Consider the following 25,734-nt stretch of genomic DNA (forward strand, 5'->3'; position numbering starts at 1 on the left):
CATATATCAATAAACTATATGCTGACACAGAAGATTAGATGACTCAGTAATAATTTCCATATGCCAGAGAGAAGAAAAAAAAAGCACTAAAAGTAAGGATAAAATGTGAACATGAATTTGATACAAAGAGCTCCAAAACAACAAACATTCATGCTTCGAAAAAGCAGAACAGTTCTTCAGAAGACAGGGTATCCATGCCACAGCAAAGCTGGTGACTTAGGTTAGACAGTACTTCTAAAAGATGTATCATAGAGAATTTATAACTTTCACACTTACAACAACAAACACAAAGACAGAAGGCACTACTGAATGAATGAATATTCCTAATATTTAGTGATAATAGATGCCACTGAGAGATCTTTTGGTCATAACCCTTATGCCCATCATGTTTATCTGGTTATTCTTGATCACTAGTTTTTCCAAGATGTCGTCGCCTCAGCTGTGAGGTTACATTTCTTGGAAAAAGAGAAAGAAAGGAAGACTTAAACAAAGCATTACATAATACAAAGGCATTCATGATCATGGTTGGAGTACTTAAGTCAGACTTTCTGACATTATTAAGATGGGTAAATATAAAAACAAATCATTTGTCAAAATTTCTTAAATTTTCAATTCTACATTAACTTACTGCCTTCATTATACAGTCTAAGTAAACAAACCAGCCTAACCCACATGAACAAATTCGCATCCTTATCTACTGCTTCCATCTTTTTTAACCCATAAGTATGATAGCTGAAATATTTTGATTTTTAAACTTCTTTTAAAGCATAATTTGGCACAGTCCAAGATGCAAGCAATGCAAAGGCATGCAATAAGCTTAGCCAGCTTTATTACAAGATCAATTTTGAACACCTGTTCAGAGTATCACAGATTACAACAGGTATCTTCAAAGCACTAAGTAAATTGTAAATGTGACTAGGCACACTCAGCTCTAGAAAAGCTGATCAGATTTAGTCACACCACCTTGGAAAGCGAGTTGGCTAGGAACATGGTGTTTCAGCTGATCATCCCATCCCCTTATGCATTCAGGAATCTTCCACAGCTTCTCCCACCACCTTTCTTTTGTGAATAAACAGGAAAAAAGATGTATAAAGCTTTATTATAAAGAATAAAAAGGAAAAAGAGAATTGAAAAACACTTGTTTTAATTATCACTTAACATTATCACTTGTGCTCCATCGAAATCTAATAATCATGCCTTTTTAAAAAACATACATACAAAAATATATATATATATATATATACACACAATACAAACTTTTCTACAGCTACCAATTCTGGTTCCTTAGGGGAGCAGAGGGTCATATGGAGGGAGTGGGAAATGTTCTTAAATCAACAAAAAGATATTGCCATAGAATCTAATTTATAAAAAGACAAAAATGAAGTTGAAATCCTATAAAGATGGAGAAGAAAGGGAAAGGAAAAAAAAAAAAGCAATAGGTAGCAGGAAATTAACCAACGAAGAAAAATACAGGCTAAGGGAAGAGAACAAAAACTCTTGATAATTGAAGTATACATACTATTTTCAACATAGTCCAAAATCATTTTTGATTATCTTTTAACATTTTCTTTATTGAAATAATTAATTCCCTTGGGAGGGACAGCAATGGATAAACATACACCTAAAAAAATACTCTGCTTAACTGAATCTGTAAAATTCCCAAGAAGTCCAAGTTCAGAAAGGAAATTAAAAACTAGATTCATGTGATCTGAAGTACTGAAGTTCCTGGAAAAAAAATGAACAGTGTGTGGCATCGTTTCTTAAATGTCTGCTTTGACTCTTCTGCAATGCTCCTGGCTTCAATCTGACTATACATTCTGGCCCACAAATATTTTTAAATTAAACCAGCTTCTGGTTTAACCTCTACTTGAATTTTACTAGCTTAAATTAGAATAAGAAAAATTCCACTGTCTGATTCTGGCAAATTAAACAAAGAATGGTAAAATCTAAGAAAATGATCTGAAATAAATACTACACGTTCCTGTCTTTTTTTGTGTTTTTTTGCAGTTACGCGGGCCTCTCACTGTTGTGGCCTCTCCCGTTGCGAAGCACGGGCTCTGGACGCGCAGGCTCAGCGGCCTGGCTCACGGGCCCAGCCACTCCGCGGCATGTGGGATCCTCCTGGACCGGGTCATGAACCCGCATCCCCTGCATCGGCAGGCGGACTCTCAACCACTGCACCACCAGGGAAGCCCTACACGTTCCTGTTTTTGCATCAAATTTGGAAACTCTTATTATCACTAGCAATGTCCCAGGTATCTCTCACATAATTCACCCTAAATTATAATTGGGGGTTAAAAACCGTGCGTTGGGCTTCCCTGGTGGCGCAGTGGTTGAGAGTCCGCCTGCTGATGCAGGGGACACGGGTTCATGCACCGGTCCGGGAGGATCCCACATGCCGCGGAGCGGCTGGGCCCGTGAGCCAGGCCGCTGAGCCTGCGCTCCGCAACGGGAGAGGCTGCGTCAGTGAGAAGCCCACGTACCGCAAAAAAAAAAAACAAAAAAAAAACACCGTGGGTTAATTATAGATCTCGTTCTTAGATTTTCTGTAACTTTGTGTCTAAATATTTATATTACCCTGAAAGATGTTATATATGTCCCTAAAACTGTGCCAAAGAATTGTAGAGGGAATTAGCTCAGTAACTCACATTTTACCTCCAAATGATTCTGTCTGAACAATAGGCATTCACTGCATTAAGAATGTGATTTACAATAGGTACATTTTCATAACTCAATCTAAAGTGAAAGATCCAAAGTTCAGGAGCTTTAGGATGCTGCTGTTTTGCCAGTTCCTTAAACCCTGTTTGGCACATGGTAGCACACAATAAATGTTTGTTGACTGACTAATAATTAAATGGATCTGGAAGGCTTCAATAAAGTTTCTTTCACTATTTCTATAATATAAAATTTGTACCACTGTAACTAAAAATCTTATTAACATTGTCCTACTTTTTTAAGTATAATGGCTCAATCTCTCACTCCTAAAGACCTAAAAACTGTCAAATGCATTTTGGAGTGTTTGAGACATTAACAAATCTCCTTGAAGCTATTTTTTCTCTTCTTTCAATGATAAAAGATGGTATTTATTGGACTACCGTGCTCTAGGCCCTAGATCTAGGAAAACACTAGATATAACAGTAGATTTTACAAAAAATTTTCATGAGTTTTACCCAAACATATTCAAAACTTGAAATTCAGGGTCAGAAAACAAGCCATTATATAAAATGTGGTCACAAGAGTCCTAAGTCTCCTATCAGCGTATCCGTTATGTAGTTCTTACCAGTTTCTGGCTGACAAAACGTATACTGGCTGCTAGAGGAAGAGCCCATGTTGAAGTCTTCCGGACTCTGTGCTTCTTTAACAATTATTGCTTCTTCTTGACTCCCAGTTTCTTCTAACTTAGGTGGCTCAAGTGTAACAATATCAGAATCATCACTGACAGTTCCAAAATAGAGATTGTCATCAGGTAACTTTTCTTCTTCTCCCTGAAGAATCATAATTTTAGAGACAAATTCAACAATTATTTATGGGCCTTATATTTTCTAGGCAGTTCAAAGTATATAATGGACTTAAGTAGTATGGTGATTGGGTTTAAAATAAGTCCTGCCCAACAGGAAAGGATTACGCAATAGTAGGTCCATCCTAGGGAATTCCCTGGCGGTCCAGTGGTTAGGACTCTACACTTCCACTGCCAGGGGCCCGGGTTCAATGCTTGGTCAGGGAACTAGGATCTCACAAGCCGTGTGGCAAGCCCAAAAATAAAAACAAATAGTAGGCTTATCTTTCAGTCTGAAAATACCATCAAACCTGTTGGCAACTCTCTCTTTCAGAATTAAATCAAACTGCTGTCTACCATTCATTCGTGGGCTGCAGAAGCTGAGAAACAAACCCACCTTTCCAACCCAATGTCCACAAAAAGGAGAGGATTTTTTCTCACCAGTTCTACGGGTTTATTTGGGCATAACTCTGTGGTCAGGGAGCCCATAAAAGACTGATTAAATTTTCCTGATAAACTTCAAAAGCTATGTAATATAAAGATCATCCAGCTATCTAGTTTTATCTGGAAGTCAAGTAAAATGCCAAAGGACAAAGTTTGTTCTCAAATTTTAAAACTAACCTTCATTTTAGATATGAACCCTTAATTTCTCAATATAATTCAAGAAAGCAACATATTTCTAAAGAAAATATTAGAGGTGAAATGAATAGATCTTTAACACATTACCAAGAAATCGCTTTTCTAAATTAAAAGATAGCTCACTTAATTAGGAGTTATATGGAAGTAACTTTAATCTTAAAACTGACCAACCTGCAGAATCCCAAATTTTTCAACAAAAGATATTTATAATTCAAATAGGAACAGAACACACAAATAGAAATGGAAGCTTTAATTAGTATTCTCTAATAAATACTGTTTATCATATATCCACATAGTAAAACACAAGGTTACCTCGAGTGCTGACTTCATTTCCTCCAAAGCTGGATAAGTAGCTCCTCCCATTAACACTGTGCTATTCTGGCTGCTCTCTGACATAAAGCAAAGATCAATTTAATTACACTTCATCGACTTTTTTTTTTTGTCTGCATATATTATATAATATAGGCAGATAAAATCTATTCCTAATTTTTAAAGTGGATTTAAGGAAATGCCACATGTAATTATAACAGTCACTCTATTGTTACTAAAAAGATCTCGGGCTTCCCTGGTGGCGCAGTGGTTGAGAGTCCACCTGCCGATGCAGGGGACACGAGTTCGTGCCCCGGTCCGGGAAGATCCCACATGCCACGGAGCGGCTGGGCCCGTGAGCCATGGCCGCTGAGCCTGAGCATCCGGAGCCTGTGCTCCGCAACGGGAGAGGCCACAACAGTGAGAGGCCCGCGTACCGCAAAAAAAAAAAAAGATCTCTGTATTTCAAATATAACTATTTGAAATTGTCAGGGGATAATTTTAGGTACTGAACTGAACTCATTTAAAAATCTACTAAAAACAATAATCCCTAAATAAACAATCTCTACATTACAATTCCAAAGTACTTAAGCCAAGGTGTTTGTAAAAACCTGTTAATATGGAAAACTGATTCTCAGATAATTGACGGCACGTTTCCTGAATTCTTAGTTTATTCATAATTCTTAAACGTACCACTATTCTAATGACTGTCAACGCCTAGTAACACAAGAATCAAAACTATGGCTTCAAATTACAAATCTTTACAATAAAAAATGGACTATAAAAAACAAGGCCTCAAAAGAACACAGAAAAACAAGATAATGTCACCATAGCAGATGCATATATATTTTATAAGAAACTCTCAAAAAACAATATACAAATTAGATTTTATGTCATATTTTTAATGAAAAAGGCTATAAAATATTAATAGAAGCTAAAAATATTAAAACAGTATACAATAAGCATCAGGTTTTATGCATAGCAAAGTATATGCATTGTTGGTATAATGTTACCTCCAGATAAAAAGAATTATAGATGGCTTTGAATTTTTTTGCTCATCGTTTGTTTTTCTATTTTAACCCCTCCAAAATAACAAAGGGAAAATAACCCAAACATCACTTGTGTGTGTTATATAGCTCCTAACAGAATATTAATTTGGAGATAAGACTCCTCAACGAAGGTGGACTAGGGTCCAAGGACGCCTGAGGAAGTATGGAAATTTTTTTTTAAATATCTAAATATATGCATTTCTTGGGAGAGACCATCCACAGCTTTCAGATTCTCAAAGAGATCTCTGACCCATGAAAGATGAGAATCACTGTTCAAATGAGAATAGCAATCAACACTTAAGCTGAAAACAAGATTAACAGGTATAATCTTTTATATTTCTGGCCTTGACACATGCACTTTATTCTCCTGACGGAGAAATGTTCTGTTACGTTTTAATGCAATTTTTAAAAGAAAATTTAAGAAGTAATTTTTAAATATGAAGATGTATTAATTATTTGGGTTTCTTAATCCTCTATATAATTAATATGGGCATCAAATCCCACAGAAGAATATATAACATTAATGCAATACAGTAGTTAAATGCCATTTACCACCTATAACCAAAGGTACTCTGAAGTGTGGTAACTGGAGAAGAATTTAGTAAATCCTTTGTGTGAATAAATAATTTTGTATATCACTAGTCTTAATCAAGGTTAATAATATTTAGTCACTGTTTACACTAGCAGTATCAAAGAGTCATATGGAGGCCCAAGTATGTACTATAGCTACAAACAAACAAACCCCCTGGGCAATTTGGTGCCACTGGGTTCTTTAGGCCTGCCCACCTAATCCACACGAAAATTCTAGTCTTTCAGTGTGACTTGATGATTTAGACTAGCCAGAAAGGCTGCCCACCTAGAAAGACGGCAAGATTCATAATGTTGCTCACATATCCTATTAAAAAAAAAAAGAAAAATCAGACTTTTTTAAACTTACCTCCCTGCTCTAACTGCAATACTTGTAGCTCCTCTTGTGATAAAGATGAACATTCTGGGGTGAGCTCACAGCTGTCACTGGCTACACCATGTTCAGAATTCATCATCTCTGTATCAGACCCCTAGATAAAAAGTGTTAATCAGTTATTCGTCTATCAGCTGCCCAAAGCTGGATGTGACTACATGTAGATGCTTCCATTTTTAAAAGTCACAGATGCTGCTATACTCCAAAGGGAACAGTATCTATTCCTTTTTCTTTTTTAATTTAAATTTTTGGTCGTGTTGGGTCTCGTTGCTGCGTGTGGGCTTTCTCTAGTTGTGGCAAGCGGGGGCTACTCTTCGTTGCGGCGCATGGGCTTCTCATTGCGGCAGCTTCTCTTGTTGCAGAGCATGGGTTCTAGGGGCACAGGCTTCAGTAGTTGTGGCACACAGGCTCAGTAGTTGTGGTGCACGGGCTTAGTTGCTCCACGGCATGTGGGATCTTCCTGGACCAGAAATCGAACCCATGTCCCCTGCATTGGCAGGCGGATTCTTAACCACTGCACCACCAGGGAAGTCCAGTATCTATTCCTTTTGTTCAATTTAGTCCATAAAACCTACAGCAGGGGAGCCATAGGTTTAGATTTTAAAAGAAGTCAGTCCTGGGACTTCCCTTGTGGTACAGTGGTTAAGAATCCACCTGCCAATGCAGGGGACATGAGTTCGAGCCCTGGTCCGGAAAGATCCAACATGCCATGGAACACCTAAGCCCATATGCCACAACTACTGAGCCCACATGCCACAACTACTGAAGCCTGCGTGCCTAGAACCCATGCTCTGCAACAAGAGAAGCCACCACAATGAGAAGCCGCACACCACAATGAAGAGTAGCCCCCACTCACAGCAACGAAAGACCCAACACAGCCAAAAATAAATAAATTTTTTAAAATCTTAAAAACAATAAAATAAAAGAAGTCAGTCTAAAAGTCCAACATTCTAACTATGCTATAAGCCCAAGCAATAAATCTGAATCCCAGAGGATAAGTTTCTAAATTTAGCTATTTCTATTAATTTGCTTCTACTCAACACTTACAGAACTACTCTAGGCAAGACATTTTGCTAGTGTCACAGGGTATGAAAAACTAAAATCTAAAATTCAGATTTATAGCCTATTCAGAGAAACAGCCACAAGCAAATAACTACTTATTATTGCAACATATGACTAAAAAGGTTTAAGGGCAAGGATTAAAATTAACCTATTAGATTAATGGAGTAAACGTTCCTTATAAAATTTCAGACTCTTTTATTCTTCCAAGGTTTTCCTTCTTACTTTGATGTCAGACTGTCTTTTCTTTAATAAAAGAGGATCTTAACAGGGTTTTTTTCTCATGTTAATTAGCAAAATAAGTTATCCACTAATGATTCTGTCTCTCTCCAGGCCCCTCCCTCAATTTTCCTATAATTTAGTAATCCATGAAATCAAAGGTCTGAGTTCTCCTGATATACATAACTCACAACAGCAAAAACTAAGAGACGTCATTAAAGCAGTGGGCTTGAGTTGAGTCCTAAAGAGAATTCTGAGTATAAAATTTTGGGATTGCCTAAAGTGGCAGGAGAATGGTAGTAACAGACACAAGGTTCGGGTTGAATTGTGAGTCACTGGGCAGACCAGATCTGGCCTAAATCAGAATGGTAGCAATGGTAAAGGAAAAGGAAATACATGTAAGAGACATTAGCAAGAAAGATTAGAACCTGATAACAAGATATGGAAGGAAGAAGGATAAAGGTACAAATATGATCAACTCTGTGACAAGGTATTTCTAATACAGAATGCCCAAATGACACACTTGGCTAAATGCCAAAAAAGTCTGCTCTCTTGCTTCACACTACAGACTCCCACACCTGCCTTACTTCTACACTGTTAATTATCCTTGAAGGAGAAATTGTTACTATGAGAGTTGATCTAAGCTTTGGAGAAAACAGGTTAAAAATAGAAAAGTCACTTATTAAAAAAAAGAAGAAAGAAGAAAAAGAAATCACATTCATTTCAACTGGTACAGCTGCTAATAAATTTTAAAACTGTCTTGCAGAAACTTTGGTTAATGTTGTTTTCTAGAAGTCATGACTAACCAATTGTCTAAATATTAAATTATCAAAGGAATCATAAAAAATAGCGTTTAAAATTTTTATTGATGAAGGAAAATAAGTGAGGCTTGGGTCTAAAAATAAACAGGAAAATTATAGATAAATCCATTAACACTTTAAATAGGTATAGTTTTTATCTTACTGCTTCTATACATCACTATTTTATGATTTTTCTGTAATTAACATATATTACCAGTGTGAGAAAATAAATTACTGTTTATTATGTACTAGTTATGTAACATCACATTTCTATAATCAAATTCATTTTTTTAAGAGTTCTAGCCATAGTCCTTTTTCCATCAAGTTCTGAAATGATAATATAACGTAACGTAACATAACATAACATGGGTGGAACACATGTTCTCCATGCTCCTTGGTCTGTTTAAACGCAGGCTCTGATGTTTTCTAGTTACATAATCTTGGCCAAATTACTGAATCTCCGTAAGCTTTGGTCCTCTCAACTATGAAATGAGAATGAAAACAATCTGTACCACAGAGGGTTGTTTAAAATTATGAGAACATAAGTAAAGCACAGGACCTGACCAATAATAAGCCCTCAGTAAATACCTGCCTAATGTCTCAAAGCTGAGGAAAGCAATGTCCAATAACATGCTGGCTCGTGAAGAGTTTTCAGCAGTGACGTGAAATGTAGGTGGGAAAAGCTATAGACAATGGAACCTTATGCTTAAATGTAAACAACTAATGGCCTTCAAAGAACCCAGTTTACATCACTGTTAACACTGTAATATTACAAACTGCCTTATAAAAAGTATTCAGTAGCATACCTCATGATTGATGACAGTCCAACCACAAGATGAATCACTGTCACTGGAATTTTCAGACATTTTTCAGGTCTACAAATACAAAAACATATTGATATGTGGGACACATTTTTAAAAATTCTATAGGAAGTACTATATGTGACCCAAGTACAAAAAGTGGCGCTTACTGCCTTCCAGGTGAAACTGAGACAACCCACCCATAGATTTACCAGACAGGATATGCTTGCATATCTATATGAACAAATACAACCAAACTTTATGACAAGGAGATCCTCCTGAGCCAAAACAGTGTAGACGGTCGTACTGTGGAATGAAGAGGCAAGCTGGATCTGAAAGAAAATGTAGGATTTGGCCAGGCAGAAACAAAGGTAAATGAAAACAATCTGACTCTGAGGAAGTCAACTGCTGAGGGAACGACAAATGGGGAACAGTCAGCCAGAGCAAAAGCCTATGTTTTCAATGAACAGTACGGTGTGAAAATCATGGCTGAAGAAACCAGGTGGGGGAAAGAGAAGAGTTCCAAGGCCCGGCAAAATGAAATCTACTGTTGTCAACATGAAGCAATTAATATTTTCAAGCAGGGAAGGAATGTGATCAAATGGTTTTTAGGAAAATAACCATGTTGGTAACACTTCAGTTACATTAAAACAGGGGAAGAAAAAGACCAGAAGTTGGTTAGAAACTTGTGGCCATTGGCAATAACCTAGATAGACTCAAGTCCTAAACCAGCACACATTGGTCACTCTATCCGGTTTGTTCTACCCTTTCTATCTGAAACTCCTATTTAAACTTCAAAATTAAGCTCATTGGGCTTCCCTGGTGGCACAGTGGTTGAGAGTCTGCCTGCCGATGCAGGGAACATGGGTTCGTGCCCCGGTCCGGGAAAATCCCACATACCGCGGAGCGGCTGCGCCCGTAAGCCATGGCCGCTGAGCCTGTGCTCCGCAACGGGAGAGGCCACAACAGTGAGAGGCCCACATGCCAGAAAAAAAAAAAAAAAATTAAGCTCATTAAAGTAAATGGTATCTTGCTGACTTTGTTCTATACATATGTCTTATAAATGCTTCTATTATTGCACATATACTGAGAACCCATTATATCCAAGTTGATGGTTAGTGTTCTAACAGAACTCTACTGCAGACAATTTAATATGGAACCAGTGCACAAATGAAAACAGGGCAAAAAATATAGATGTGGACCGTCTATTAGTGATTCTGGAAACTCTCGTAAATTAATATTTTAAAAAGAGAAGATACAGAGAGGTGGCTGGTCACTGATAGTATAAAATAAGCATGTTTTCAGACAAATTATTCAAAATCTAAAATAAGACCTAAAGACGACTGTGTGACTTTTAATGTCACTCGAGACAGAACATTTTACAATAACTTCACCTGAGGTCATCTGATTGTTTGATTTCCCATTTACAACTAATTAGGGCCCAGGCAGTTTCTAAATTTAAAGGTAAATTTGTAAAAACAAAACAAAACAAAAACTATTACAATGAAATGCACTTTTTTCTGTCCAGTAGAGAATACTATCCCAAAGGCTAGGCTTAAATACCCTCCCTATAGTATATTAACCAATTTTATAGCAATTTTATTTCACCATTCCTTATTAAACTGACTACATAAAGCCCAATTTCTCATTGAACCAGTTTTCATGAGTTAAAAACTCTGATGTTACTATTTGTATTTGAATTATTTTATAACAATTCCAAAGTTGTGGGTTAACATATTAGACTGCACAAAGACTGAGCAGTTAACTTTGCAGGAAGAAAGGAAAATGGTCAAAGCAGGCTTTATAAATGAGGTTGTAATGTTTTTGACATGCTGGACAGCATGTTTTTTAACTGAATTAGTTGCCAAAATTTTAAAATTGAGAGCTATCACAAAAAAATTAAGTTCTGGTTCTTTACTGCCAAAAGAGAAAATATGACGACACTGGAAGGATTTCCCAAGAGATAATGTGAAAAGCACTACAAAAATAAAGGCAGAAAAAGTTAAAGAATATGACACTTCTAAGAAATTCAATTAATTTAGCATGAGTGAAGTATTAAAAGAAGATATCTGAAAATCAGAATCTTTCAAAGGGCACATATTAAAATGGGGAAACAACTAAAGGGCCCTAGACCTGTGGGATACAAAGAATCAATGCAATATTCCATGAAAAAGATGAGCACCTAAATTTAACCAGTATTGATGAGGGGGAGAGGATAAATAGGATGGGGAGGGGTTAGGAGAGATTTAGGAAGACAGACACGAAAGATTTTTAAAGGACTGAATAACCAAGAAGAATAACAAAGAAAAGAGAAAGTGTAGTATACTTTGGTTTAAGTGACTTGGTATTTGGAAAAACCATTCTATATGGAACAAGTAGGTAGGGCTTTACGATTAAGAAAATTGGCCTAGGACTTCCCTGGTGGCACAGTGGTTAAGAATCCGCCTGCCAGTGCAGGGTACACGGGTTCCAGCCCCGGTCCAGGAAGATCCCACATGCTGCGGAGCAACTAAGCCTGTGGCGCCACGACTACTGAGCCTGCACTCTAGAGCCCGCGAGCCACAACTACTGAGCCCCGTGAGCCTAGAGCCCGTGCTCTGCAACAAGAGAAGCCACCACAGTGAGAAGCCCACACACCGCAATGAAGAGTAGCCCCCCACTCGCTGCAACCAGAGAAGGCCTGCGCGCTGCAACCAGAGAAGGCCTGTGCACAGCAACAAGACCCAACGCAGTCAAAAATAAATAAATAACATTTTTTTTAAAAAAAGGAAAATTGGCCTAAAAAAAAGCAATCATTCTTCACCATGTGAAAGCTCCTCTTCCCTTTGCAAACCCCCAGTTCCTAACCTCCTCTAGCAGCCCACATTCTCACTGCTGCTCCATCTCACCCCCAGACTTACATAACCTTCCAAAACTCCTGGGATACAAGACCTGATCAGGGATATTTAATGTGTATATATCTCCTGCTCTTATCTAGGAAATTTCCATTTAAACAGTTCTAAATAGATAGTCCCCAGCTTTTGTTTTCCAATCAAGAACTCTAATTGCTCTGGGGATAAGCAAAAACAAGATTTCAAAAGAAAGTTACATACATTGCTAAACTGGGACTTTATCATATTTGAATTTCTCAAATCAAGGAGCCCATTTTAATCTGATCCCAGTTTCTTTGTTTACTTGCCCTGGAGGAAGAACAGGCTTCACATCTAGCCCAAATGAGGAAAAAAAGATTCCCCTACTGGCCATAACACCACAGTAAGAGTTTGGTAAGCAAAATTCACAGCCCTACTAAAGAACCCTCTTAATTCAGGTGTTTTCAAAAAGTTGGGTGAGGGCTTCCCTGGTGGCGCAGTGGTTGAGAGTCCGCCTGCCGATGCAGGGGACACGGGTTCGTGCCCCGGTCCGGCAAGATCCCACATGCCACGGAGCGGCTGGACCCGTGAGCCATGGCCACTGAGCCTGCGCGTCCGGAGCCTGTGCTCCGCAACGGGAGAGGCCACAACAGTGAGAGGCCCGCGTACCGCAAAAAAAAAAGTTGGGTGCACTGAAATTAAATCAAAATTTTAAAAAGTAAATTTCTGAGCCCCATCCTAGACACATTGACTCTGAAAGCTGCCTCTGTATTTGAACTTCCCCACTACAGCCAGTTATCTTCTTAAAATGGTAATATTTTGTCATTCCTTAAAAATGTTAAGATTTTCATACTGTCTTCAGGATAATGCCCACAGGCCTTAAATATCAAGTGTTTTGTCTCTAGCATCTCATCCTCTCTCCCTCCATCCCCTCCCTCTTCCCTCCACCTTTTCAATTCTGCTAAAAAGCTTAGCTTTCTCTTAATTCAGGGGCTTTGCATATTCTGATCTCAGTTCCTCACCTCCTTACTTCTACCCAAACTCCTGTGCCCACTCTTCTATCTCAGCTAATGCATCACTTCGTGAACCATTCCCTGACCCCATCCCCAAAGACTAGTATATTCCCTAATCTACTACTTAAAATACAATACTACGCTGTAATTGCTTGTTTACTTGACCGGTAACACATATTAAGCACTCAATAAAGAAAAAAGGTAAACATTTCTGGGTGATGATGCAGTTACTGACACACTTCTAAACTGTTCCTCAAGGAACTCAAAATTCTGGAGGAATCCATGAAGTTCCTCTCCCCATTATTTTGACCAAAGGTAAATGCAAAAACCTGTTCCATTTTGAGGGCTTTACTAATAATAACTTAGAAATAAACAGTTTATGGGAAAGTTACAAAGGCATAAAAAATCATACAAAGTTATAAAGCTAAGGGTACTTTATGAAGATGATAAACTTGAAGCCCTTTTCTAGACTCAGGCTTCGTTTTATTCCTCAGGGTAGCTTCTTTACCCCAATCTCAGGTCATATATTTCCCCATTGCTTTTTGGATGATCACTAGTAGGTTTCTCAGGCCTTTCAAATAAAGCATCTACAAAACTAAGATTATCTTCCTGCTCCTCTTCCTGTTTCTATCATCTCAGAGAACAGCATTAGCCAAAAATAATCTGGCTGCAAGAAAAAGCCACCAAACATCAGGTCAAAAATCCTAGATTTAGGATAACTACATTTGGGATAACTAGAATTGCCTTGACCCAAAAATCCAATCAGGTCTAAATCCTTTTTCACTTCCTATCCCAACTTCATCATTTCCCACTTGTATTACAGTGACGGCTCTCTAAGAGATCTCTGCCTGCAGTTTCAAATTCCCCTCCAGTCACTCCTTCCCAATGCTGTCCCTACTCTGTTTATCCTAACACATAAATCTGATCACTTAATCAATCACTTAAAATTGGTCTCCAGTGCCTTCAAGATAAACTCCAAAATCCTATAATAATAGCCTCTAGAACAGAGACAAATCATTTAAATTGATTCTCACTTCATAAGAAATCCTATGGAACATTTCTTCACAACATGTAAGATTTTATTCATAGAACTCTATGGAAGAGAATTTGACACTAAGAATTATAAACATACGGTTTTCCACATAGAATATAGCACGTTAGTCATATTAGGATGTAAATTTATTACATGGATGTTCGTATCTCATTTATGAAGTTACTTAAGGTAGAAGGATTATACTACACTAGTATAATCAAACTCTCCAGCAGATGGGCCTACAGTTAGTACCATTTTTAATTTACTCCTTTATCCATCTGTTCATTCAATATTTATTGAGTTCTTAGCACATGCAGGATACTGAAAATATACCAATGTACAAAACAAATAAGAGTCTTGCCTTCCTGGAGCTTAAATTCTATCAGTAATTGACTAGGTTGAACTTCATCTGAGCCCTGTGCTCCAGGAAAGCAAGGAAGGTTGAGAAATTTCCCCATCCTGTTTTGTGTTCTGACTGATAGCTAACTGCAAAGGACCAACCTGCCCTCAAAAAATCCCAGGTAAGACTCACTTCCACCCATTCTGAGTCCCTTGTTTACTTGCCTCTATAAAACTCCTCGGTTCATTGAGATATTCCTATTGCAATAGTCTGAATTAAATTCATCTCAATTTTCTGGGACTTCCCTGGCGGTCCAGTGGTTAAGACTCCATGCTTCCATGTAGGGGGCATGGGTTCAATCCCTGGTTGGGAAACTAAGATCCCACATGCCACATGGTGTGGCCAAAGGAAAAAAAAATCATCTCAATTTTCCTAAGCACTTCCTCTTTCACACTGGAGTCATCCAATAAACAGCATTACCTGGTAGAATACACAGTGTATTTGACGGTATATTTCCTACTACAGAGAAAGCATGGGAAAAGAGAATAGAAAATGCTGGGTTGGAGAGGCTTAATTTCAAAGAGGATGATCAGCGAAAGCTTCCTTAAGAAGGTATATTTGAGCAAAGACTTGAATGAGTGAGTGAATCATCGTGCAGTTAACTGGGTAAAGAGTGTTTCAGACCAAAGGAACAGTAGGTACAAAGGTGGAACCAAGCCCATATCTACGAGAAACAGCAAGGAGGCCTGTGTGGTTGGAGAGAAGTGGGCTACCAGGAAAGTGGAAAGAGATGAGGACAGAGAGATAATGGAGTGGGAGACAAATGATGTAGGGCCTTACAGATCCTAAGACTTTTTACTGAGTGAAACTAAAAGTCACAGAAGTATTTTGAGGAAAGGAATAATTGAGGATCACACTGGCTGCCCTATTGAGACAGCACTGTGAGGGGGCAAAGGCAGAAGCAGGAAGACCATTTGCAAAGCTACCACAGTAATCCACGTGAGATGATGGTGCTTTGGACCAGGGTGGTAGCAAGGACAGTAAGAAGTGGGCAAATTATACCTATATTTTGAAGGTATAACCAACTGGGCTTCCTGACGTACTGAATACAAGGTATGAGGGATGACCCCCGTCCTAAGTAAATACAAGAATGGAAAGGCCATTAAGACTGGAAGACTTCAAAAGCAGCAGGTTATGAAAGGAAAATTGGTAAACTCATCGGGGACATATTAAATTTGAGACAGCTATTATCACGTCCAAGTTGAAACGTCAAGTAGGCAGCTGGAGACTGAATTTAGGGGAGAGATACAGACCAAAGATGTAATTTAAAATTACACTTTAGGTGGCAGCTGTCAAAACTAATAACAGAGCAACAATATTAATTTTACCTCATAAAATACAACTGGAGTGAATATTAGCTGATATGATGGTGCCCCTCATCATTCCTGAGTAGCTACATTTTACTATGGAAAAGGTACGGTTTCCATTACTGTATCTTCTAGAATTAGACACGATGGAGAAGAATGGGGGCATTATTCTCCCACACGTCTACAATTCCGAGGTAAGCCAACCAATGGGCTGTGACCAAAGGTCCCAAAAGTGCTGCTGTACTGTAAATGTGATCAAAGATGAGTCAGTCAGTCTAGACAGCTTTCAAGAACCTACTTCTATCATGCTTTTCAGAGGTTCTGGAACTTTCATCTCCCCAAGAGGATATGAAATGCCTGCTTTAAACCAGACTGTTGGATAAAGGAAAGAGGACCCAAGATCCCAACTAATAAAAACTTTTTAAATGTCTCTTATATTCTATTTTTTGTCCAATAACAACCCCACAGAAATAAACAAGCAGAAGATGTAGTTAAGTTAGTTGGTGGCAAGTACTGTGGAGAAAAATAAAGCAAAAGGGGAAAACTGAACGCAGGGAGTAGGGGGTAGGGATCAGAATTTTAAATAAGGTCGTTAGGGAAGACCTCCCACCAACACAAGAAGGTACCGATTTCTCCACAACCTCACCAAAAATGTAACAACCATCTTTAATTTCTGATCATGTCATGAGCAAAAAAAAGTAAATCTCCTATTTCAATTTGCATTTCCCAGATGACTCAGTGGGGTTGTGCATCTTTTCCTATGTTTATTGGCTATCCTTATTTCATTTCCCATGAACTAATGTTCACATGTTCACTTTCCTATTGGGCTATCTCTGTTGATTTTCAGAAGTTCTTCATAAATTGGGTCATGAATGAATTCACTGCTAAACCTACTGCAAATATTTTTTTCTAGCATGCTTCAATTTAAAAAAATATCTTCTATCATAGATGTCTTTAAATTTTATGCAGTCAAATGTTGAGGATGGAGAATAAGGTATTTTTTATAGCCTATATTTTACACCTTGCTTTAGAAAGTCTTCCCTACTCTCAAGATTGTAAATAGTTCTCCTATATTTTCTACTAATACTTTTTCAGTTTTGGCTTTTACATTTAGTTATTTAATGTGTGAATCTGGGTATTCTCCCTTTTAGTGTGAGGTAGAAATTATGTCAATTATTAAATATTCCATATTTTTTCTATGATTTAAAATGCCACTCTCTGTCACATAAAGTCCCATACATTTATGAATCAGTTTCTGTAGTCTCCATTCTGTTCCAATGATCTATATTCCAGCACCAAAACAAGGCTGTTTTAATTACAATGGTACTCACCACTTTTTACAGTGCTATTTTGCAACTCTTTGCTTGGTCCCTCCCTAAACACACACAACCACCCTGAACACTTACATACAGGCAACAATGAAACTGACTGCAGGTTACATGCAGTACTTATTCCAAATGCTAGAAATTTTTTTTTAAACTTCCTGTGCAAAAGTCTCCCCATGACCTTGAGAATAAGTATTCTGTACAATAAAGTCAAACTTCTTAAGGGGACATCCAAATGCTTCCACTACCTGGCTCTAGCCTAGCTTGCAATCGATTAGTTCTCTCCTCCAGGGCTATTTCATCTGATCAAAGTAATCTACTTGCTACAAGTAGAGGAGCACAGCCCTACCTCCATGTCTTCACTTACTCAAGTCACACTTCCTGGAATGCTTTCCTCCTTTCCTTTCTTCTGATTTCCATCTTTAAGGCTCAGTCTCCTCCATGAAGTTTTCCTTCATGTTTCTGACACACTGATCTCTCCTTCCCCTGAATGTATCGCATTTATTTCTTATTTCTCAGCATAAGTTCTGTACTTCTTAGCATAGCTTGCCTAAGAGCAGCCTCTATTACTTTTATCCATGAGTTACTTTACTAGTTAGTGTTAAGTTCAAAGCTTTTGATAAGAAGTTTCAATTTAATTTTCAATGTCTCTATAACTGCACAAAAATTTTAACTGCTCTCTACTAGTCAGAAGTCATACAATACATACATAATAATCTCTCATCTTTAATCGCTTAATATTCTATTTTATCTATAGAAAAGGACACACAAGCATTTTTACTCAGATCAGGAATTGAAGGATCAGAAATAGTAATGAGCTACAGGTCTAATTTCCAGGTCTAGCCCCACCCCTTAAGCTTGCCTCTTTTAAATGTACCACAATTATGAATTTTTTTTATTCCTGCCTATTTTCAAAAGGGAGCTAGGGCCACTAAAATCACTAAGCACCACAATGAAGGGGTTGAAACAGAAAAGCTTAAGAAATTCTAAGATTTTCTGTCTAAGTAAGGATCTAAAACTGTTACTGTCACTATGCTTTATGGTAATTTGGCACAAATTTACATTTTAAAAAGTATTGTGACAAACACTTCTGGAGTAAATGGTGAGAACTGTATCTCTTTGCGGAATTAAAGGGTCTTCAATCCTGTTCATTGTGGTGGGGGAAGAACCTTTCACTGTGTTGCTTTCTTTTTTCCAAATAGTCTCATCTTAAGTGAAGGCTCAGCTTATACTTTTTTTTTCATCTACAATGTCAACCTTATTTCAGTCCCCAAACTCTGGCAATAAATAAGCCTAGCCTAGGAGTGCCTAGTACCCACTAGGCCTCTGTGCTGTGGGGGAAAAAAAAAAGACTGCCTTAGGGAAGTTGATTCCAAGGCTTATTGGCTAGAATGGTCAGGTAAACTCTTTATTTGAAAAAGAGTAAGTTTTTGTATGGCTTTTTAACTGTTATAGCAGATAAATCCTGCAACATATTTTCACGAAGCCCAGGCCAAACTAAATTGCTTCCAAACAGCATCAAGAGACAAATGATCTGACAGGTAATTCTGAATATGGAACTAAAGTGCTGGCTGCCATTCTGGATGCTCAAAACAGCAGAGCCTTTCTATGGTTGGTGTGAAAGGTAGAGAATGAAAGAGATGCGAAAGATAAGAGCCATTTTCACATAAAACGCTTCTGAATTTAAAAAGACAGTAAATTTCATTGTTCTTCCCCTCCTACCTCCCAAAGGGGGAAAAAATCAGTTTTTTGACAAATTGCATCACTCAGGAATTATACTCTCCATTAAACGTCATAAATGTGGTGTTGCAAAAGACTTTCAGATTGATGTCATCTCTCATGTTTGCCTTGTGAAAGTTCGGCATTATTAAGATAAGGCTTCATAAAAGCTTAAGACCACCTGGTAAAAATACAGCCCAGAGATTTAAACATATAAAATAAAACCACACACACAAAAAGACTCAAACAAAACAGAAAAGTTTTACAATCCTGGGGTAAAGATGACCTTTTTACTAAGCTTTACACAAAACCTAGAAATTGTAAAGGAAAAGCTTTTTATTATATAAAAATCATAAACTTGTTTGCCAAAAGTCATAAAAATAAGAATGATGTACTGAGAATACCTGTGACATATATAACAGTTTTCAAAACATTTAAAGTACACCAATAAATGAGTAAGAAAAAGGTTAAAAAACTGAATAGAAAATTTATCAAGGAATATGAGTAAGCAATTTATAGAAGATATTAAAATGGCTTATAAGGAAAAAAATGCTCAACCTTACTACGAAAGATACACAAAGAGTAGCAAGATTATTTTAATGCCTAAACGATCAACAAAGATTAAACAGGTTAATAGGTCAGATACAGAAAAATAGGTACTGTAAACAGTAAAAATGCATAGTTATTATCATTTGAGTAATTTTGTAATAACAAAATTTTACAGGCAGATACCCTGTGACCTATCATCTCTATTTCATTTCCTATCCACCTCATTTCTAGGAATTTATCTGGTAGAAATACTCACATGAATATGAAAATACATATACATGTGTGTAAGAATGGTTGAATTTTTATAGTACAAAATTAGAAAGTGAAAAGTCTATCAAGAGTGAGTTTATTAAAATTAAAATGTATAATATCTATTATTAATGCAGCCATTAAAAATTTAAAATAGATCAACATGTCCTGACATGGAAAGACATCAATAATATATTCTGTGAAAAAAGCAAGTCAGAAAATGATATGTATAATAAACCCTATTGATATTAATTTATATGCATTAGTCTAATTTTAAAGAGTATCTTTCAAATCTAAAAAAACTATAATTACACGTATTATGTCTGCTAAATTTCAGTGAGCTATTTATTACCTTCATAATCCGCAGGAAAAAAATATACATTTTTTTAAATGAAAAGACAAACCCAATATTAAGTAAATGAATGACTGACAAAAATCCAATCATCTTCTGGATGACCAGTCTCTTCAGAATAAATTAAAGGACTAAAGGGAATCATATTAAAACGTTTATATCTGAGGTATCAGAAGTTTACTGGAGAAAACTGATGCTAGAGAAGAAAGAGCATAACCCAGGGATTTGAAGAGTCCACAGTGTAGTAATTACGGCATCAAGATGTGGGTCCAATGGCTGTCCTGCCCCTTGGTTATATGCATCTTCTAAGTGGATTCAAAGATAACCTGTCCATAGCAAACAGGCTTTCCTAGTTTTAATGGAGTGGAATTTCATTTAAACACCGATATCGCTAAAGATAGGTATCTGGAAAAAAATCTCCAATAGTAGTAATTTCACTTTATCCATGACCAGAAAGAGGCAGCAATACTGTTACATACAGTAAATTAACTTTTTGGTTTAGAAAACAAATTCTGCAAGAAGTGAGTCAATACACAATTTCTTCACAAGATTTCTTTTATGATGTAACATCCTTCATATTGGGAAACAAAAGCAACTACTGCCATATTTGAAGATAAAAGTATCCCTTTTTGCCTCCATCTAAAAGAAGCTACACCTTTGATTAAAAGTTTGAAACAAAGCAGTAAACCATATGAATTCAAAATGCTGGGGGGAAATTAAGATATCTGTTAGTATGGAAATACCTTTTCACCAGGTGTTCCCATTCTGAAAAGAATCCTGACTTTCCAGGATTGTTACATCTTAATTTTGGAAAAGCCTGAAAGAGCCAGTAGTAAATCTAGAAGCTTGACTAGGCGCCATACGACCCTCACTTGGGCACTGCCAGGCCCTGTTGGCTCCTCTTCCCCTTTCAGAGATAAGTAAAACTAATGGGATCTAGCTTGATGTTGTTTTTTCTACTCTCAAAAAAATTTTTTAATAATTTTACTTGTTAAAATATATGTATTCATCATATATCTATATTTTTTGTTTATCTTAAACATACTTTCCACAAAAGGATAATCTGTCCTAATTTTTTTTTTTTTTACAACTCTCTTCTACTTTTCATTTGGGAAAAAAGCCAGAGAGATGGAAAACAAAGGGATTTTATATATTTTTATTCTGTTTTCCATTTTTTTAAGTACATAATAGACAAGTACACACCCATTGTTACTTTCTAGTAGTAATATTAGATAAAATGTTAGTAAAGATGTTATTTGAGTTATCAACTAATCAAATATACAAGCAGTCATTACCAACCCATGATATATTATATGTTTCTTTGCCTTTCACTTTCGCTTATATTTGCTCTCATAAAGTCCGCAGAATTGATTTGTAAGTTTCTAAAAGACTTTTTTACTTGAATGTTCTATATGTCAACCCAACTTGAAGTTAATCTCAAGGGGCAGATGTTGTATGTAATACAGATAGGGTTGACTTCCCCAGAAGGAGTGTCTAAGCTCTAAACTATCTCTTTCCCTGAAAGACAAATGCTTACACATGTAATGTATCTCTGGGAGGACCTGGAATTTGACATTCTGTGTAGACTCACTGTTCATGAAATCAACTTAAAGGACTGTTTTAGAACATTAAAAACAACATCCACTTCCTACTGTTAAGTTACACTGAAGATCTTCTTTATACTTTAGATGTGCAATTAAAACAAATCAAAACCAAAATTAAAGGCTGAACCATAAAAGCACACTGCAATTTCCAAACCTTTAATGCAGTAGAGAACAAAGTCACAGTCAGGAAAGGGGCCAGGTTCCCTTCAACCTAGTAAAAGGCAAAAAGCACTATCAAAAAAATCAAATGAAGATCCCATATGACTTTTTTCCATCAAACTTCTCAGTCCAAAAGTATATATATCACATTAAGTCATCACACTTCAAATGTATAATATGCTTTATGTAAATGTTACTTACGCAGGCCAATAATACTTGGCATGGGTAGATCACTCTGCCACTTACAAAGTGATACGACTTTTTATATCTGATTTGATCTTCACACATACCCCATGAAGTATGGCAATGGCTGTTACTTATTATGTACAAATGGAAACAATAGAAGCTCATAAGTTAAATTATTTGTCAACATCATTAAACGTCCTGACTCCCAATCCAATTCTTTTTTCACATTTCATCATGCTGGCAACATGAACCAGAAATAAGGTTTTAGGAAACTGCTTTATGGACAAATACTGAAGAAAAATTAGATTTCTGACTTACTGCTAATACTAATACTTCCTTGCTAATACTTCCTCCAGAAAACTCTATAAGCCCTTAAGCAGGTTTCCACACCTTAAACACCCCTTGGAAAAAAAATCCTCTCAATCTATCAGTTAGTTGCAATCCTCCCCATATTACAGAGTTAAATTTCACCTTAGAACTCAAACTGAGATTTTTATTTTCAAGTTTATCTAGTGCAATACATCGAACATGACCTTTTAAACCAACTCATTTTTTTTAACTATTTTAATTTAGTCAAAACTGCAGAACTACCAGACAAACATGGTAAGATATCACTTATATGTGGAACATAAACAATACAACAAACTAGTGGATATAACAAAAAAAGAAGCAGACTTACAGATATAGAGAACCAACTAGTGGTTGGGGGGGGCGATACAGGGTAGGGGAGTGGGAGGTACAAACTACTGGGTATAAGATAGGCTCGAGAATGTATCGTACAACATGGAAAACAGAGCCAATATTTTGTAATAATTGTAAATGGAAAGTAACCTTTAAAAACTGTTTAACAAATTTTTTACAAATAAATTTAAAAACAAAACAAAAACTGCACAACTCCCAGGAAGAAAATTCTTGAAAATGTAAGTTATCGCCTACAATATGGCAACTTCCTCATCTTAACCACTCAAACACAAAAGCAATTCAGCCTCTAGTAGTTCTGCATTGTTAGATGAGTCTGCATTTTCTGTTTTAAAATACCCTGGGCTTAACAGGCCTTGCACTGTGTCCATATTCTTTACATGTCAGAAACTACTACTTCTAAGCTCTCAGTTCAAACTCACCTAATTTTTTAAATATTTAACTTAGATAAAATACAATTACACAACCTACACAATACTGTGGAACCAGTTAGTAAATCAAACATGTTAAGTAATTATGAATGTTTCTTATGCCCTGTAAATGAACCCAAATTTTTAGTGAGATATTGAGCCAACAAAGGGCACAAAATACACAAAATAAAACAATAGAAAATATTGAAAAGAAACTGAAATCTGGGGAGAGAAGCAAGGCTCCAAAGAAAAGAACCTAAGAAAACAAAGTATGACTTCTACAGCTTAAAAAACAAAAAAGCAAAAAAATAAAAACAAAGCTTCAGAATGGCTCTTCTATTGAGTTAATGGACACTTGGAATTGAGGTAAACCCCATTTTCTCAAGACTGGTAACTGCAAAAATACATGGACTATTCCTATCGAAGAACAATGTGGCCCTTTCTTTATGACAGAAAACAAAATGTGGGCTAAATATGCTACTTACTCAACCATATCCAACATATCCATAATAGAAAATGAAACAAAAACATAATCCAAAATATCAGGCATATAAAACATAGTATTGATACTTGAAATGACTTGATGAAAACAAGCTTAAAGCCCCCATTTTATAATAATGTTTAACTTCTTTATTTCCACTGGCAAATGTTTACAAATAATAAATGAAAAATCCTGCTACATCCCAGATCTTTTCAGATTAATATGCCCATGCTTTGTCACCTTGAGTTACAGTAATAATCAAGATTGCACTCCCTTAATTGAAGAAAAGTAAGCAATCTTGTCTTGATTTTACTGTACAAAATGAAAACAGATCAAAATAAGACGAGATGTACAAATGCTAAGAATTACTGTCATATTTTTTTGTTTCCTTTCCAGTCCAACCAATGCATTTCTTGTCACTTCTCAACAACTAACTTACATACATTTAAACTTGTTATTCACAGAGTCCGTGGATGCAGTAACAGGGGCTCTGCCTATGTTGTTTTTAGTTGTTATTTGCTTTTTAAAATTAATGTTTAAAGAGTCTGTATAACTGGAATTGCTGCACCTGTGTCCTTTTCTTTAAATTAAGGTTTTTTCCTATAGAAAATTTGGAAAATACCAAAAAGTATAAAGAAAAAAATAATTTGTAGTTTCACCATCTAATCACTTTATAACTATTACACTCCTTTGAGTCTTGTTTCTAATAGACATCGAATCACTTCTAGTCCTATGGTTTAGTTAACAAAATTAGTATTACACTACTTTCTAACCTACTTTCATTTAAAAACTAGTATTTCCCACACCCTCAAATATTATTTGAGAGCGATTTTTAATAGCTTCTTTAATTAGAATCCCATCCTTAGGTTGGGTAAAGGATTAAAAATTATTTATTAAAATAATACCCTCACTTTCTCCCTTCCCTTCCCCTTTATGACCATAGCTCAGGGAATTATAGTAAACCATTCACACTAGCGTCCAAGGTGTGATAAATACCCCCCTGAGAAAGGTGGGGCCTAATAAGATTCAAACGTTAAGCCAAAGATACGATGCGCTAATAATGACATTTCAAGTACCGTCCAGTAGATGTGACCTTATTTGAGGAGGCAAACCTCCTAAAATTCGCAGTACTAAAATAATTACCTATTCTAGCTACAAGAAGGCTCCATTCCATTTTTTAATAAAGCCACACTGAGTGCAAATTTCACCCACTCAACAAAGTACCTAATTGGCTGAGTTCGTTAAAATTGGCGCTCCCAAAGGCAAAAAGTTGATTCGTTAAATAAAGATAAACAGTAACGCGTACAAGGCACGGTATGACCTGCTGCTACGGAGGGCTTATCGATTAGGAAGGGGACCGGTGGAGGCGGAACAGGATAGACAGGGAGATTTGATCATTATCAGCCACGCTCACAAGCAGAAATCTCAAACACATTATTTAATCTTTCTCTTCCTGTCATCACGGGGCTCAAACGTCACCAAAAAAGACCGGCCGGCTGAAAACCCGGCGGGGTGACGCACATAACATCTTACCATATGGATTCTCATCAATCAGGACCGAGGAGAGCCTTAAGCCAGCCCAGCGGAAGAAGGCGGGTGCGTCCCCTGGGCTGTCGGTTCCCCCACACTCCCGGCACACCGCTCGCGTCTGCAACGCAGGGAACCGAGGCTGCAGGACCACCGGACCGGCTCCGCCACGGGGGATGCAGACTCGCCTTCCGAGGAGGCCACCCAGGCGGCCGCAAACACCGAGCGCCTAGGGTCAAGCCCCCCTTCAGCGGAAACCCCGCGACCGCCTCCGCCAGGCGGCTAAGCCAGGACCCCGACAGTCGGCCCGGACTCCCCTCCTGGGGTCCAAACTCGCCCAGGGCCGTACCTGAAGGAGCAGCGCCACCTCCGCCCGACGGCGTTAGCTGTCGCGGCGGCGGCGGTCACAGCTCCGAGAGCAGTGACGCCTCTCATAAAAACAACAACCTGCTCGCAGGCGACCGCAGCCGAAAGGCGGAGGGCGGCGGGGCGCCGCGGCGCATGCCGGGACTCGTAGTCCCGCCCTCGCCTTATACCGGG

At 37.4% G+C, this 25,734-nt stretch overlaps 1 protein-coding gene across 4 annotated transcripts in view; it reads right to left on the reverse strand.

Moving 5' to 3' along the window:
• CCPG1 (cell cycle progression 1) overlaps positions 1–25,659 on the reverse strand; it is a 39,150-nt gene extending 13,491 nt beyond the window's left edge. Inside the window, exons 1-6 of one of the 4 annotated variants that reach the window (XM_060150274.1) lie at positions 25,544–25,659; positions 9,339–9,407; positions 6,431–6,551; positions 4,448–4,524; positions 3,281–3,485; positions 964–1,059 (exon numbers count right to left, since the gene is read on the reverse strand). In XM_060150274.1, coding sequence (XP_060006257.1) covers positions 964–1,059; positions 3,281–3,485; positions 4,448–4,524; positions 6,431–6,551; positions 9,339–9,398 — 559 coding nt within the window. In that variant the 5' untranslated portion in view covers positions 9,399–9,407; positions 25,544–25,659. The other 3 variants (XM_060150284.1, XM_060150304.1, XM_060150294.1) reach the window with 3 other exon arrangements.
• Positions 25,660–25,734: the final 75 nt, after the last annotated feature.

This window comes from Lagenorhynchus albirostris, chromosome 1 (genome assembly GCF_949774975.1).
Source record: "Lagenorhynchus albirostris chromosome 1, mLagAlb1.1, whole genome shotgun sequence".
NCBI lineage: Eukaryota > Metazoa > Chordata > Mammalia > Artiodactyla > Delphinidae > Lagenorhynchus > Lagenorhynchus albirostris.